Source organism: Cervus elaphus, chromosome 15, assembly GCF_910594005.1.
Source record: "Cervus elaphus chromosome 15, mCerEla1.1, whole genome shotgun sequence".
Classification (NCBI taxonomy): Eukaryota; Metazoa; Chordata; class Mammalia; order Artiodactyla; family Cervidae; genus Cervus; species Cervus elaphus.
In genome coordinates this window covers 59,059,800-59,074,684 of record NC_057829.1, presented here as the reverse complement: position 1 = coordinate 59,074,684, position 14,885 = coordinate 59,059,800, and the positions used below count along the sequence as shown (strand labels likewise).

General features: G+C 33.6%; 1 protein-coding gene across 2 annotated transcripts in view; it reads right to left on the bottom strand.

Annotated features, from left to right (window-relative positions):
• Positions 1-14,885, bottom strand: part of HELLS (helicase, lymphoid specific) — a 37,469-nt gene that overhangs the window by 5,923 nt on the left and 16,661 nt on the right. For both annotated transcript variants that reach the window (XM_043926386.1, XM_043926387.1), the window contains 13 exons: positions 14,840-14,881; positions 11,551-11,775; positions 10,999-11,181; positions 10,545-10,688; positions 9,630-9,826; positions 7,551-7,647; positions 6,151-6,312; positions 4,956-5,095; positions 4,723-4,861; positions 3,353-3,436; positions 3,150-3,269; positions 2,465-2,581; positions 1,993-2,152 (listed from right to left, as the gene is read on the bottom strand). In XM_043926386.1, coding sequence (XP_043782321.1) covers positions 1,993-2,152; positions 2,465-2,581; positions 3,150-3,269; positions 3,353-3,436; positions 4,723-4,861; positions 4,956-5,095; positions 6,151-6,312; positions 7,551-7,647; positions 9,630-9,826; positions 10,545-10,688; positions 10,999-11,181; positions 11,551-11,775; positions 14,840-14,881 — 1,810 coding nt within the window. The remainder of the gene's footprint in view (positions 1-1,992; positions 2,153-2,464; positions 2,582-3,149; positions 3,270-3,352; positions 3,437-4,722; positions 4,862-4,955; positions 5,096-6,150; positions 6,313-7,550; positions 7,648-9,629; positions 9,827-10,544; positions 10,689-10,998; positions 11,182-11,550; positions 11,776-14,839; positions 14,882-14,885) is intronic.

Genomic DNA, 14,885 nt, shown 5'->3' with positions numbered 1-14,885 from the left:
GAATCCACCTGCAATGCAGGAGACCCCGGTTTGATTCCTGGGTTGGGAGTTCCCCTCAGAAGGGATAGGCTACCCACTTGGGCTTCCCTGGTGGCTCAGTTGGTAAAGAAATCATCTGCAATGAGGGAGACCTGGGCTCGATCCCTTGGTTGGGAAGGTCCCCTGGAGGAGGGCGTGGGAACCCAATCCAGTTTTCTTGCCTGAAGAATCCCCATGAACAGAGGAGCCTAGCGGGCTACAGTCCATGGGGTCACAAAAAATCGGACACAACTGAGCAACTAAGCACACAGCACCAATTTAAACCAAATTCAATAAACAATTTAAACCAAATTCAATAAACAAAATATAATGTATTTCATCATTCAAATCCCTAAAAGCAGCATAGGTGAAAAAACTTTAATCTGCACAAAATCTTACTTGGACCAAGAACCTTTTTTCTTCAACGGAAATTCTAACTACAATCTGAATGCTCCATCAAGTCAAATTAAAGATGTCTAAAACCTAATCCATTATTTCTCTCAAAATCAAATACACTGGAGAAAGTTTTTTTGAGTAGAAAAGCAGCATAAATTGTTAGTGAAATTCAACATTATTATGATTTCTCTACACTTCAAAATGTACAAAAGATGATTTTCAATTTTTTGTAAGGCAGCCATCAAGTCATTTGCCCAAACAGAATTTTATATCGAATAAACAAAAGCAGAACTCCAAGGACTCTCAGGGAACAGAACATAAAATGCCAATGCCTCACCCACATCACTTTCCCTATTTCTCAGAATCTTTTCTAGATAAAAAATGCTGTGTTTTAATATTGTATTATGAAACTATGAAAAGGGTATACTGGAACCAAATATTTTTTAAATAGTGGGGGCTCAACAAAGTCAGTACTTTTATGGTAGCACTACTTCAATATACCTTTAATCTTCTTTTTTAAATTGGAGTATAGTTGCTTTACAATGCTGTGTTAGTTTTTGCTGTACAGCGCGGTGAATCAGCTGTATGTATTCATATATCCCCTCTTTTTTGGATTTCCTTCCCATTTAGGGCACCACATAGCACTAAGTAGAGTTCCCTGAGTTAGACGGTCAGTTCTCATTAGTTACCTATATATATACATAATAGTGTATATATATCCGTCACAATCTCTTAATCCATCCCACCCTGTAAGATAGTTACAGAAAAACCAGAATGAACTCTTTGGCCAACCCAATACCATATGATCCAGCAATTCTATTCCTGGGTATATATCTGAAGAAAACAAAAATACTAATTTGAAAAGATGCATGCACCCCAATGTTCATAGGAGCATTATTTATGACAGCCAAGATATGGAAGCAACCGAAGTGTTCAACTGATGAATGGATAAGGAAGAGTACAAAATGGAGTATTAGTCATCATAAAAAAAAAGAAATTCTGCCATTCGAAACATGGATGAACCTAGGGGGTATTATGATTAGTGAAAAAGGACAGAAAGACAAATACTGTATGCTAAAACTTGTATGTGGAATCCAAAAAAATCAAACAAGAAAGCAGACTCACAGATACAGAGAACCAGTGGTTAGTGGGGAGAAGGGAAGGGGCATTAAAGTCATTATTTTTCAATAACTTTAAATGGAGTAAAATATATAAAAATTGTGAATTACTATGCTGTATACCTGAAACTAACATAATATTAGAAATCAACTATACTTCAATAAAACTTTTTTTTAATGAAAACAGAGAATAATCAGTAACATCATGTCAAAGCGCCATGACAGACTTCAGACTTTAAGATACTTTAAAAGTACACAAAAACCACTACAATATTGTAAAGTAATTAGCCTCCAACTAATAAAAATAAATGGAAAAAAAAAAAGTACACATAGCTTCAAATTCCCCACTGCCTATTTAAATCTTGCACTGATTTCTTTTATAAAGAAAGTAACAACAATAACAAACTCACAATACATAATAGACAACTGAAGCAAAAAAGTACTACAAAATATTATTTACTTTTGTGGATGATCAACTTTTCCAGTTTTCTTTTAGCAGCTGCTCTTTCCACAATTTTCTGATCAATAGTATTTGCTGTAACAAGACGATATACAACAACTGGCCTTGTCTGACCAATTCTATGACATCTATCCTGGGCCTGAAGATCAGACTGGGGGTTCTTAAAAGTTAAAAAGAAAAACATTACACAGTTTAAGGTTAAAATTAGTTAAACTCATACTATGTGGGTAGAGTCAAATAGGATGATCCAACCAGAATCTTTTAAACAGTGCCTTAACTCAATTTAGGCTTCTAAGCATTACTTCAGTGATAAAAATACATTTTTAAGTCTTTACACACAAAACACTTGACAAAGATATGATTCTTATCTTAAAATGGATATGTTTTCAAAACAGGTAAATGAAATTGCAAAATATACAATGAAAGATTAGAATGGAAATATAACCTGTCTATTGCTATACTTCCAACTTACCCAATCACTATCATAAATGATAACAGTATCTGCTGCAGTCAAATTAATGCCCAGGCCACCAGCTCGGGTACTCACTAAAAAGATAAACACATCTGGATCTGTGTTGAAGTTGTGTATCTAAAAGCAAAAGGGATGTAAACATAAGGAAATAAGAAACTGTTCCTTCCTGGAATGTGCATAAAAAACTGACTAGTAAGTAGCAGTAGCTATCTTATCACCATCTGTTTATCAGCAAAGGAGGGGCAAGGCAGTGGTGTGCCATGGGACACATAAGCCAGCATTCTTCAAGCTGGGTATAGTTCTCAAGCATCTATAGGACTTCTGATGTGGGATAAATAAATACTGACAGCCCCAGAAGCCATAAAGTAGAAAAGACCAATTTGGTGGAAAAGAGATAACACTATCAGATTCATCTCCCAGGAAACAAAATAATCATGCCTATTGCCCAGGTTGTGGCAATAAGCCAGAGGCCCTAGGATGTAAGTCTTTTTATTTTTTGGTTGTGCCACAGGGCATGTGGGATCCCAGTTGCTCAGCCAGAGACCCAACCTTGTGCCCTCTGCAGTGGAAACACAGAGTCTTAACCACTGGACCACCAGGGTGTCCCTAGGTCTATTGAACATTACTTCAGAAATCAAGAAAGGAGTTACAAAGAATCAAGTATGTATGACGCAAGCAGTCTTACATTTTCTTCTCTCTCTGAATATGACATGGATCCATCAAGCCTGCTAAAGCTGAAATTTCTAAAGTGACAGTAATCCATCAAAATGTCCAACATTCCTGTCATTTGTGAAAAAAGCAGCACCTGAAATTTAAATATACCTTAGTATCTATACTTACTAACAAAAAATAATTATATAGCCAAAAGCCCAATCAAAAGTACCAAACCTTGTGACCTCTGGTTTTTAGTTCTGGCAGCATTCGATCCAAAATTAAGAATTTCCCAGAATTTGTTACCAGCTCTTCATCAACCTTGAGCAAAGAAAGGAAAAATTAAAAAAAAAAAAAGAAAAAATAGTCACAACAAATAATAATCTGTTCTTGTCAAAATAAAAACCATGTTTACAGGTTTAAGTTTTCAATGACAAGTAAGTCCCACCTTTTAAACTAACTTTGTTATTTGACCTTTTTTATCAGGAGATAGTTCTCAAGGAAAGATATACTCTAGAATTCAAAATCAATGATCTCACAAAATATAAACTATAGTTTAAGTGTATACTTAATCTATCCTCCCCACCCCTCACCCCAAAACTCTGTATAATAAAACATTAAGTTCAACTTAATATTGAGGTTTATTCTTTATAACTGAGTACACTTTCAACCAAATGTGTATGAAAATTACTGCCAAAATTCTTAGTAGAAATGAAAGAAAGTGTAAGAGCTTATAAGTAACCTAAATATAAAAGATGAAATTAATCTTCTGATGAGTTATCAATCACCGCCAGAGATTATCTTCTTCCTTGTTCAATGAAAAGCTTTAAAGCAGTCTTCTTAATTGGGGCAAATTTGCCCACCAACCCCCAGGGTATACTGGGCAGTGCCTGAGATATACTTTAGGTTGACACAGCTGGGGGAGGGGAATTACTGTGGCATCTGGTGGCTAGAGGCTACGGATGCTGGACAACTGGCCTATAGCCCACAAGCCTGTATCACCTTAACAAAGGATTATCTGGTCCTAAAGGTCAATATGCCAAGGATGAGGAATCTACTCTAAAATAGGGTTATTTAGAGTTACTGAGAACGGATGTCACTTAATATATGTTGTCTTCCCATCAATCACCCAAGAGACCAATTTCATTCATTTAATCTGGGAGCCTGCAACTCAACATCAACTTTTTGTTCTGTTCTGTGGCTATTTGTTGAAAGTTAAGCAATGAGCAGTCAGATTGCCTTTGACAAGCTGAATACTAACTAAAGGAATATTGAAAAGGTGATAACAACCTCTAAAACAGACACCAAGTAAAACATGGAGTGGAAGCCAACTGGTTACTAAAAAAACTTATATTTCTAATGTCACTCTAAATTTAGGAGGATTCTTAGCTATTTATATAAAACATATAAATGAAATATTAGCTAGCTTACATATAGAAAACAACCTTTATCTGGGGGGAGAAGACTATCATCTCTACTTACTAAAAGGATTACAATCTTCATGACAAACAGCAAAGTATTTACTGCAAATAATAACAAAATGACACTTTCACACGACATAAAAAAGTCACAGAAATCAAAATAGTATATTATTAAATAGTATTTACCTTAAACTCTTGTGTAACTGGATCTATAGGGTACTCAATCAAATATGGATGGTTACAGCATTTTCGAAGTAGCATCATTATATTCTGCAACTTCAGATTAACTTCAGATTCTATAGGGACATTTGTTTCCACAACAGTTCTGCCCAAAAATGTATAATCCATGAATACAAGAAATTTTTAAAAAAAATACAGTTTAAAGAATACTTTTAAAAAATCTATTTTTAAACTCACACCTTTCTCGGTCTACCTCTGGCTGTATTTGGCTGATCAATTTTTCTAATTCATTAGGGAAATCATCTATTTTGCTGTAATCTACTGACTTTCTAGTTCGGCGTTTTGGTCGTCCAGTGGGACTCAGCTCAACTGTTTCTTTCTGTAACAGAACAAATTAAAGGAATATCTGTTTAAAAAGCATACCCTTAAATTCTATATATACATATATATAAAGTAGGGCATAATATTTTTATGTACAAAGTGTTTTAAGATATTAAAAAACTTCTGTCTTTCATCACTGAATTTCGTAATTTTCAAAGGCGCAAAACCAAGGATCCATAAACTATAGCCAAATGCAAATGTTTTCCTGTGAAATTTCATTATTTTAACACTGATGCCCATATCTAGTTTCAGAGTTAATGCATTCATATCACAGTGGAAAAAAATGATAGATAAAACTTCTGAATTTATATAAAGGAATTTAATAGCTTTGGGCTAAAATAAGACCCTGTGTATCATTACAGAGGGTATTTCTTTGGATTGGTATAATACAGCAATGAAATTCCTCCCCAAAGACAACTTTTAATTTTCTAACAGCTAAAAAGTCAGAGATTCCTTTAATTAAAATAAAAATGGTCTAATGATTTCACAAAACAAAGATGCATAACCATAAGTACTTTGAAAAGAAACACATAGGTACACGGCAAACAGTCAAAAATCTGGACATCTTAACAAAATTTAAGGGTCTCCTGATCCCCAGTTGTAAGATATTCACATTCCAATTCAATTTCTTATAATATGATGGGTGACTAAAAGAGATGCTTCTTTCAGAGAGAGGATTTTATTTAAGTTTTTGGCTACCAACAACCTCCTGTAAAGGGATTATATATTTGAAGTGACTGGTCTAGTTGGCAAGCCTTAGTATACTGTGTGCTTGCTCAAATTTATTTTCAAGTTGACCCCCACACAGTATTTCAGATGACTATAAAGCAGTTATTGCAAAAACCATCACTTGAACTTTAGACAGTTTTTGCTATTGGCCTGATGCCTTATACTCCAATTAGAAATTCACCCTCAGCAAGTCATGAAAACAGGTAATGAGCCTTATTGTAAAAAGTTATGGAAACAGGCGATGAGCCTTTTAAGACTGAAATGAACCATGAAAATTTTCTATGCCAACTGTCATTTACAGGTTATTTCAAGTCCACACTCTACCTCACTGGATCCAAACATGTTTGCAATTGTACGGTTCACAATGGCTGTGTAAAAGATCTCTTGTTTCTTTGAAAGTGGTGCATAAACAACTACTTCTCGTTTAGGAGGAACTTCAAGGGCAACATCAGATTTTAGTCTTCTCAGTAAGAAAGGTGTTAAAATCTAAAAGTTAAACATGAATAAATACATGTAAACATTAAACATTTCTGTATTTTCAAGGAATAGTCTCCCAAATACCATCTTATCCCTTCTTCCTTTCTTCCTATATGAACCTATCATCTCAAAAAGTGATATAAAATATCTCCATGAAATTTTCTGGACCAGAAAATTTCTCACAGTGTTTATCTGTGTTCACAACTTATTAATTTTACAAAAATTCTAGTATAACTTGAATATTTTAAAAAGCAAAAATAAGAAGATGGTATATATACTTCTTAGGGATAAAGTTATAGCCCATATTTTTTAAAAGTGAGGTTTTGAATTAGTAAAAAACCAAAAACAACTGACCCAGAAAAGTAGACATGAAAAGTTTCCTTCAGTAAGTTTTAAAACTTCAGACTTAAAATTATTCTTTCATCAGCTGTGATGACAAGAGATTTCCACATTTTAAAAACAACAGAGAAGCAATAATTATACCATTATCAAACTGTTCAGGTGTTTAAAAGACACCTTTACAGCCTTATCTTAAAATTTACATATAGAAAGTTCATTTTTAGGGCTCTGTACTTAAGTATTTCACAGGTATAGAGCCAAGCACAGTGAGACTTTAATTTAGCCAGAGACAGAACAGTAGGTTAAGAAAAAAGTATCTGTAGGCAGCAGTCCAGAAACAAATACACCTACATGCAATTATCAGAAAAAAACATTCATATGATTTGGGATATTACTTTTACTTTGATTTCTGTACTGTCTCACTTCAAAGTCAAAAAACTTGAAAAGTCAAAAAAACTTTTTCAGAAAGATTTTGAATAAAATTGTCAAAGCACAATTGAGAAGAAATTCATAAGAAACTTTTGAAAGACTGTATTTGTTTGAAGACATAGGATAGATAGTCTGTATAAAATGGCAGAATGGATCACACAGTTTGTAAGTAAATTATGCAACTATTATTGGCAAATACTGCATACAAATCACTTATTTTTATTTTTGGCTGACAAACACGTATATAACCATTACGGATAAAATGAGTATATGTGGAAAGGACAAAAGTTTGAAAAAGCACTTTAGTTCTGCTATCATACCATGAGACCACTGGGGGAGGGGAAAGGATAGGAGAATAAGTTAAATTGGGGTGCAGGAAGCTCATTTTTCAAAATCTACAATAGGTTGTATAGGTAATTTCTAAGGTGTCTTTTTTATTCTGTGAGTCTATAGTAAGCAGAATAAGAAAATTAAAAAACCTGATGCAGCATATGTAATACATTCTGTTCTCTCTCTTTAGCAATAATATCTTCAGCAGTTTCAGAAAGACTAGTGATATCAAACCAAGATTCAAAGCTGTAAAAGAAAAAATTATAAGTTAACCTGTCAATGTAAATCAATTACATTAATACATTTTTACATTTTAAACTTTATATTAATCTGTATATTATGAAGCAGCATTTTTCCAAAGGGAACATTTTTTCTGATTTATAAATATATTATCTTACAATAGTATAAACACCAAATAAACATTAAGGTACATTTTTTCCCCTCTTTCTTTAAAGGCAGACTTCATTTGGATATGTCTAGAGTCCTGGAAGCTTGCCTACCCCATGTTCTCCTACAAATGGACCTTGAGACAGGTCCACCTCTATTGGGAAACATCCTCTTCCAACAAATATGCAGCTTCAGGAAGAATGCACATATCTCATGGGAAGAAAGGGACACTGGCCTTGATAGTCAAAGCAACCTTAGCTATCAGTGGGATGACAGATGTCACAGCCACATCACCCTCACATCCTAAGATACACATTTTATGAAACACTTTAATAAAGTTATAGAAATAAAAACTGTCTCTGAAAATAAAGGGCATATGACTCTCTTTCTTTTAGTAAAAATGTGACCCACTACAATGTTTTAGGATTCAACATATATGTAGGCTGATAATGATTTCTATTAATATCCTTAAGATCTTCACAATGTAAAACAAAACAAAACAAAGCCATATTAACATGAACTATCAAATATAAGCATGTCTGCACTAATATTGTCAGTAAATACAATTAGGGAAAATGGTAATTACAGTAGATAGACCAGATATTCCCAAAATTTCATCACCTGAGGCACATTTTATGAATTCAGATTCCCAGCTCCTACCTCCTAACTCAGCAGAAATGCACAGGACCTGGACTCTTTCAATAAATGTTCCCTAAGACAGCCTTGCCTTGGGCTAATATCCTGTCACCCGAGGAGGAACACATTCTCAAAAACATTAAAAGTTACTTTCCCATATAAAATTAACTTTCTTACTTCACTGATGCCAAAGTATAAACCAATTATTTTGACTATTTTTAATGTCTGGTAAGATTATTTACTTTTCCATTCTGAGCACACTGATTTTCTGAAAACTACGTTTATATTTTGTTCTTTATGATATATGCTTCAAATACAGCTTCTAGAATAAAAAACCAAGGTCTACTGAGAGACCTTGGTTATATTTTTGAGTCTGGCATTAACTAGTTATATTTTTAATAATTTGACACTTGGGTTTTCTTATGTGTGAGATTAGAATATAATGAGAAAAATCCATACAAAAGTGAAAGTTAAGACAATAAGGAACTTTATAAAATTATTTTAAGGCAGAGAATTCCCAGGAAGTCCAGTGGTTAAGATATTGGGAGCATTCACTGCCATGGTTGCAGGTTCAATCCCTGGTTGGGGTATTAAGATCTCACAAATCATGTGCCATAGTCAAAAAAAATAAAAATAAAAACTAAGCAGTATAAAAGTTTTCCTTTAATAAATGCAATAAAAACTTGAAAATCACTTTTATTTATCTCTTCTCGTAATTTGTGTCAAAAGTAGAACTTACTAGGGGAGGGGGATTTGGAGGAAGGTGGTTAAAAAGTACAAACTTCCAGTTATAAAACAAACACTAGGGATATGATATACAACATGACAACCATAGCTAACATGGCTTTATGATACATAGTAAAGTAGTTAAGAGAACAGATCTTAAGAGTTCTCATCACAAGGAGGAAAACTTTTTCTTTTTATTGTATCTATTTGAGATGATGGATGTTAACTAAACCTACTGTGGTAATCACTTAACAATATATGTAAATCAAACCATCATACTGTACATCTTAAACTTATACAATAACGTGTATCAATTATTTTTCAATAAAACTAGAAAAAAATAGAGAATATATATACTACAAAGAACTAGCCAAAAGCTATTATTGAAGTCTAGCTACCTAGAAGAAATTAATCTATGAACACAGATTTTGAGACGTTTAGAAAAACATAGGCAATAATTAAATAACTAGCTTACCTACCTTTTCAAGTCATCAAATACATCTGGTAGCAAAAAGTTTAGCAATGACCAAAGCTCTGATAAATTGTTCTGCAAAGGAGTACCAGTCAAAAGAAGTTTGTTATCCGCATTGAATCGTTTTAACTCCCTAATTAGGCGGCACTTCATGTTCTTAATTCTGTGTCCTTCATCTACTATTAAGTATTTCCAATAGCAATTCTAGAAAAGGAATTCAGGGGAAACATTTTATATGATGGTCTCACAATTTCTCCTAAAAGCAATTCTAAAAACAAAACCACTTTATTAGGAATGAATGTCCAATTTTATTGAATGGTATTTCTCTATTGAGATAATCATGTTTTCCTCTTATCTACTAAGAGAGTAAGTTAGATTTTCTGAAACTGATATATACTTGTATTCCTAAAACAGTCCTCACTTGGTCTTAAACTAATAAAGTCCACCTGTTGTTATGTATTTAAGAATCTCCATTCACATTCTTTAGGCAAAGTAGTCTGTAGTTTTCCTCTCTAATGCTTTGTCAAGTTTTTAATTAGTGTTATCCTGGAGTCCTAAAAAAGGAACTGAAAGACTTTGTTAGTTATATATGCTCTGAAACATTAAATAGCATTGGAATTTTCATCATAGCCAAAAAAATAAAATTAAAAAAGAAAAAAAAACAAGGAAAAGAGAAAAAATTATTTAAATGGTGTTGTGGCTACCAAGATTTAAGTGCCAAAGGCTTTAATTTTCTTGTTACAGACTACAATCTTCATCTCAATCTTTCGGTTAATATAAACCTCCAGGTTCTAAAGGAATATACCCAATGCAATCTATTCCATCAGGAAAAAAAAAAATAAACAAATGCTCTTGGAAGGTGATATAAATTTTCAGAAATGTGATTTATGGATTACAAAGACTCCTATAAGACCATTCGTACCTGTAATGTACTTCGGTCTCTCATAGCTATCTCAAATGAAGTGATCACCACAGGATGAATCTGGAGTGTCCCTTTCCGTTCGTGAATATGCTTCACTAATATTCGACGCTCTTGCTGGGCACCATGATATAACATAGTAGGAATCTAAAAGATTTTATTAGATTGATTGGTAACAAACTTTAGAACAAAATATAAATAACAACAATTTGGAAAATATGAAGTTAAACATTTCTGAGAGAAAAAAATATAATAGGCAAGATTTCTGAGATGACTAATACGTAGTCTATATAAACTTACAGAAGGTATTGCTGATATTGAAAGATAAGTTAAATAAGATGCAGTGCTACACAGAAATCAACAGAATTATAATAAGAGATCTATAACTTAATTCAGGCAACAAAACAATAAAATATTTGTAATGATAATATATTTAGCAAAAGGAAGCATGTCTTACTTCTGGTGTAAATCTTTTGAATTCAGCCATCCAGTTAGGAAGTGTGGACAAAGGGCCACAGACGAGAAAAGGTCCAGGTACACCTCTCTGAATCATCAATGCAATTGTAGCAATGCACTGAACTGTCTTCCCCAATCCCATTTCATCTGCTAAAATACCGTTAATTCCATTTTCCCACAGCATCTGGACAAAAAATATACACTCTATTTGAATGCTGATATAAACATCTATTGAATCAGCAGTTTATTTCTTCCTTTAATCCAAAGAGGATAATTATGATGAGACTGACATATTCACATTTTAAGTTATAAAAACACTGTGTGAAATCAGTTTCCAAAGCCATAAAAATGGTAGCCTTGAATAAGATAAATTTTCACTTTCAAAAACTTACTCTGGATAAATAAATTAGAAAATAAGTATTTACACAGAAATATATGTCTTATATATAATAGTGACACACAGAAGGAACAGCTCAAGTTGTGTTATATCATATTAATAGGTTATTATATAGAAATTAAACAACATCTTGTATCAAAATTGAGGATGTATTACCCTAAGCCATTCCATGCCTTCCACCTGGTACCACCGCATCACTCCTCCTGTGAAGTGTTTTGGTTGCTGAAAGGGTACTGGCTGTCCATTACATTTCCGAACTGGGTCAAAAAAGAATTTCGTATTTTGCCTAACCGTTTGAGATAATCTATCTTTAATTTTACTATTTGAATCTTTATTTTTCTGAAGATCTTCTACACACATATTAGAAGAGGAGCTCTCATTCTGTAAAGAAAAAAGTTCAGATAAAAGTTTAATACATAATTATGCTGCTACCCTCTGTTAATCAGAAAATGTAACTACTAATCAAAATTTGCAGTCACATAATCATGGTGAAGATCACTTCACATGTTGAATAAAAATCTATAGTTAGTTCCGTTCTAGAATATAAAAATTATTTACTTTCTCCAAGTAATTACCTTCACTACAGGGAAAGGGACAAAGTACATATAGTTTAAAACTCTATCAAACTTAAAGAGTGTCAATTTATCTGTGACACAGCACCAACTTTTGACCAAAGGTAGACTTCATTGGTTAGCTATGCCCAAATTCAATTTTAATAATATGAAAACAAGGATTAAGTCAATTCAAATGAAGTCCTATAAATGATGCCAACAACTGAATATTCAACTGGAAATATAGGGAACCTGACTTTCACCACTCCATACATAAAATTTGTGATTAAATGATATACCTAAACATCAAACCAAGGACGATAAAGCTTTCAGAAGAAAACAGAGAATAACCTTGTGATAAATTTTCACAAGGTTATCACAAATCTTGATAACCTTGTGATAGACAAATACTTCTTATACAAGACAATAAGAGTACTAACCACCAAAAGAATAAAAGTAATGATTTGGACTATTACAAAATTTAAAATTTTCTGCTTATTGAAAGATATCACTAAAAAAAGATATCATTAAGAAACTAAGTAGGCAAGCCAGGAACAGAAAGAAAATACAGTATATATATCTGACAACAATCAGAACTCACGTATCAACAAAAACACAAATAACACAATAACTGGGCAAAAGATATAAACAGAAACTTTACAAAAGAAAACACATTAACAGCCATTACAAACACAAAAATTAACTCTATATTAGTAATTAACAAAACAGAAAATAAAACTACATACGATTCATTTCACAGCTAAGGTTAAAAAGACTAATGACAAGAAATGCTGGCATGATATGAACTCAAACTTTTATACACTACTAGTGGAGAGTCAGGAAGCAACAGTTAGAACTGGACATGGAACAACAGACTGGTTCCAAAGAGGAAAAGGGGTATGTCAAGGCTGTATATTGTCGCCCTGCTTATTTAACTTATATGCAGAGTACATCATGAGAAACGCTGGGCTGGAAGAAGCACGAGCTGGAATCAAGATTGCCAGGAGAAATATCAATAACCTCAGATATGCAGATGACACCACCCTTATGGCAGAAAGCGAAGAAGAACTAAAGAGCCTCTTAATGAAAGTGAAAGAGGAGAGTGAAAAAGTTGGCTTAAAGCTCAACAATCAGAAAACTAAGATCATGGCATCTGGTCCCATCACTTCATGGAAAACAGATGAGGAAACAGTGGAAACAGTGTCAGATTTTATTTTTGGGGGCTCCAAAATCACTGCAGATGGTGACTGCAGCCATGAAATTAAAAGACACTTACTCCTTGGAAGGAAAGTTATGACCAACCCAGACAGCATATTAAAAAGCAGAGACATTACTTTGTCAACAAAGATTCGTCTAGTCAAGGCTATGGTTTTTCCAGTGGTCATGTATGGATTTGAGAGCTGGACTATAAAGAAAGCTGAGCGCCAAAGAATTGATGCTTTTGAACTGTGGTGTTGGAGAAGACTCTTGAGAGTCCCTTGGACTGCAAGGAGATCCAAACAGTCCATCCTAAAGGAGATCAGTCCTGAATATTTGTTGGAAAGACTGATGTTGAAGCTGAAACTCCAATACTTTGGCCACCTGATACAAAGAGCTGACTTATTTGAAAAGACCCTGATGCTGGGAAAGATTGAGGGCAGGAGGAGAAAGGGATGACAGAGGATGAGATGGCTGGATGGCATCACTGACTCAATGGACATGGGTTTGGGTGAACTCTGGGAGTTGGTGATGGACAGGGAGGCCTGGCGTGCTGCAGTTCATGGGGTCGCAAAGAGTCAAACACGCCTGAGTGACTGAACTTAACTGAGCGAGAGTAAAATGGTGGGTTCACTTTCAGAAAATAGCTCTACTTTCTTATAAAGTTGAACCTCATTTACCATATGATCCAGCAATTCCATTCCTAGGTATATATCAAAAAAATATGAAAACATGTCCACACAGATCTTTACAGAAATTATCATAGCAGCCTCATTCAGAATAGTTACAAAGTGGAAACAACCCAAATGCTCATGAAGAGAATGAATAAAGAAACATTATAATATGTAATAGAATACTACTCAGCAATAAAAAAACCTACTAGAAACAAAACAACATCAATGATCATCATCCACGGTGAATGAAAAGGAACAGAAAACAGAGGTGGGCAAATGACTGGCAAGGATACCAGAGATCCTTATACCATAATGAAAAGGTGCTAAAATCTTGATTTGGATGATGGTTACAAAGATATATACACTTAACAAAACTTATCAGAATGAACACAAGATCAGTATGTTACTTATTATATATTACAAAGTGCGGTCAATTCCACAGTAAATTTTGACAGAAGATTAGATTGGAGTTTATCTTTTAAAATACATCTAAGATTTATCAAAAAAATATGCTTAATCTTATTTACATTTAACATAGTTGGGTTGTAACTGCATCATAAACCAAACCTTATACTGAAGAAAGAAAAAAATCCTGTAATTATAGAGCCTTGGATAGTAAATATCCAGGTCACAAGGCATCTCTCTACATAAAAGGAGGGGTTGAGGGTGGGGACAGAAACAAGCCTTCTCAAACAAAAGCAAAGAAAATCTTGGAAGGCCAGAAACAAGACTGAAGTATCCCAAGGGACTTCCACAAGCTGTGGAATATATACATGTGGAATGTATATATGCATATAGTAACAGTTACCTGCATGTTTGCCAGACTCTCAAAGACTCAAAAATTAATATTTACATATTAAGGAACATATAATAGATTATACTTAAAGTTGATAGATAGGAAAGAAGAATGTTATAGGATAACTAGTGAGAAAAAATGTACACTGGTGACTAAGAGAAAAAAGAACTAATGATCAGGAACACAAATATGACTCCTAAATTTATTATCTCTTATAAATCTCTTACCTCATTCTCCTTTTTATTTTTCTTGGCCACAGACAAAATTTCCTAA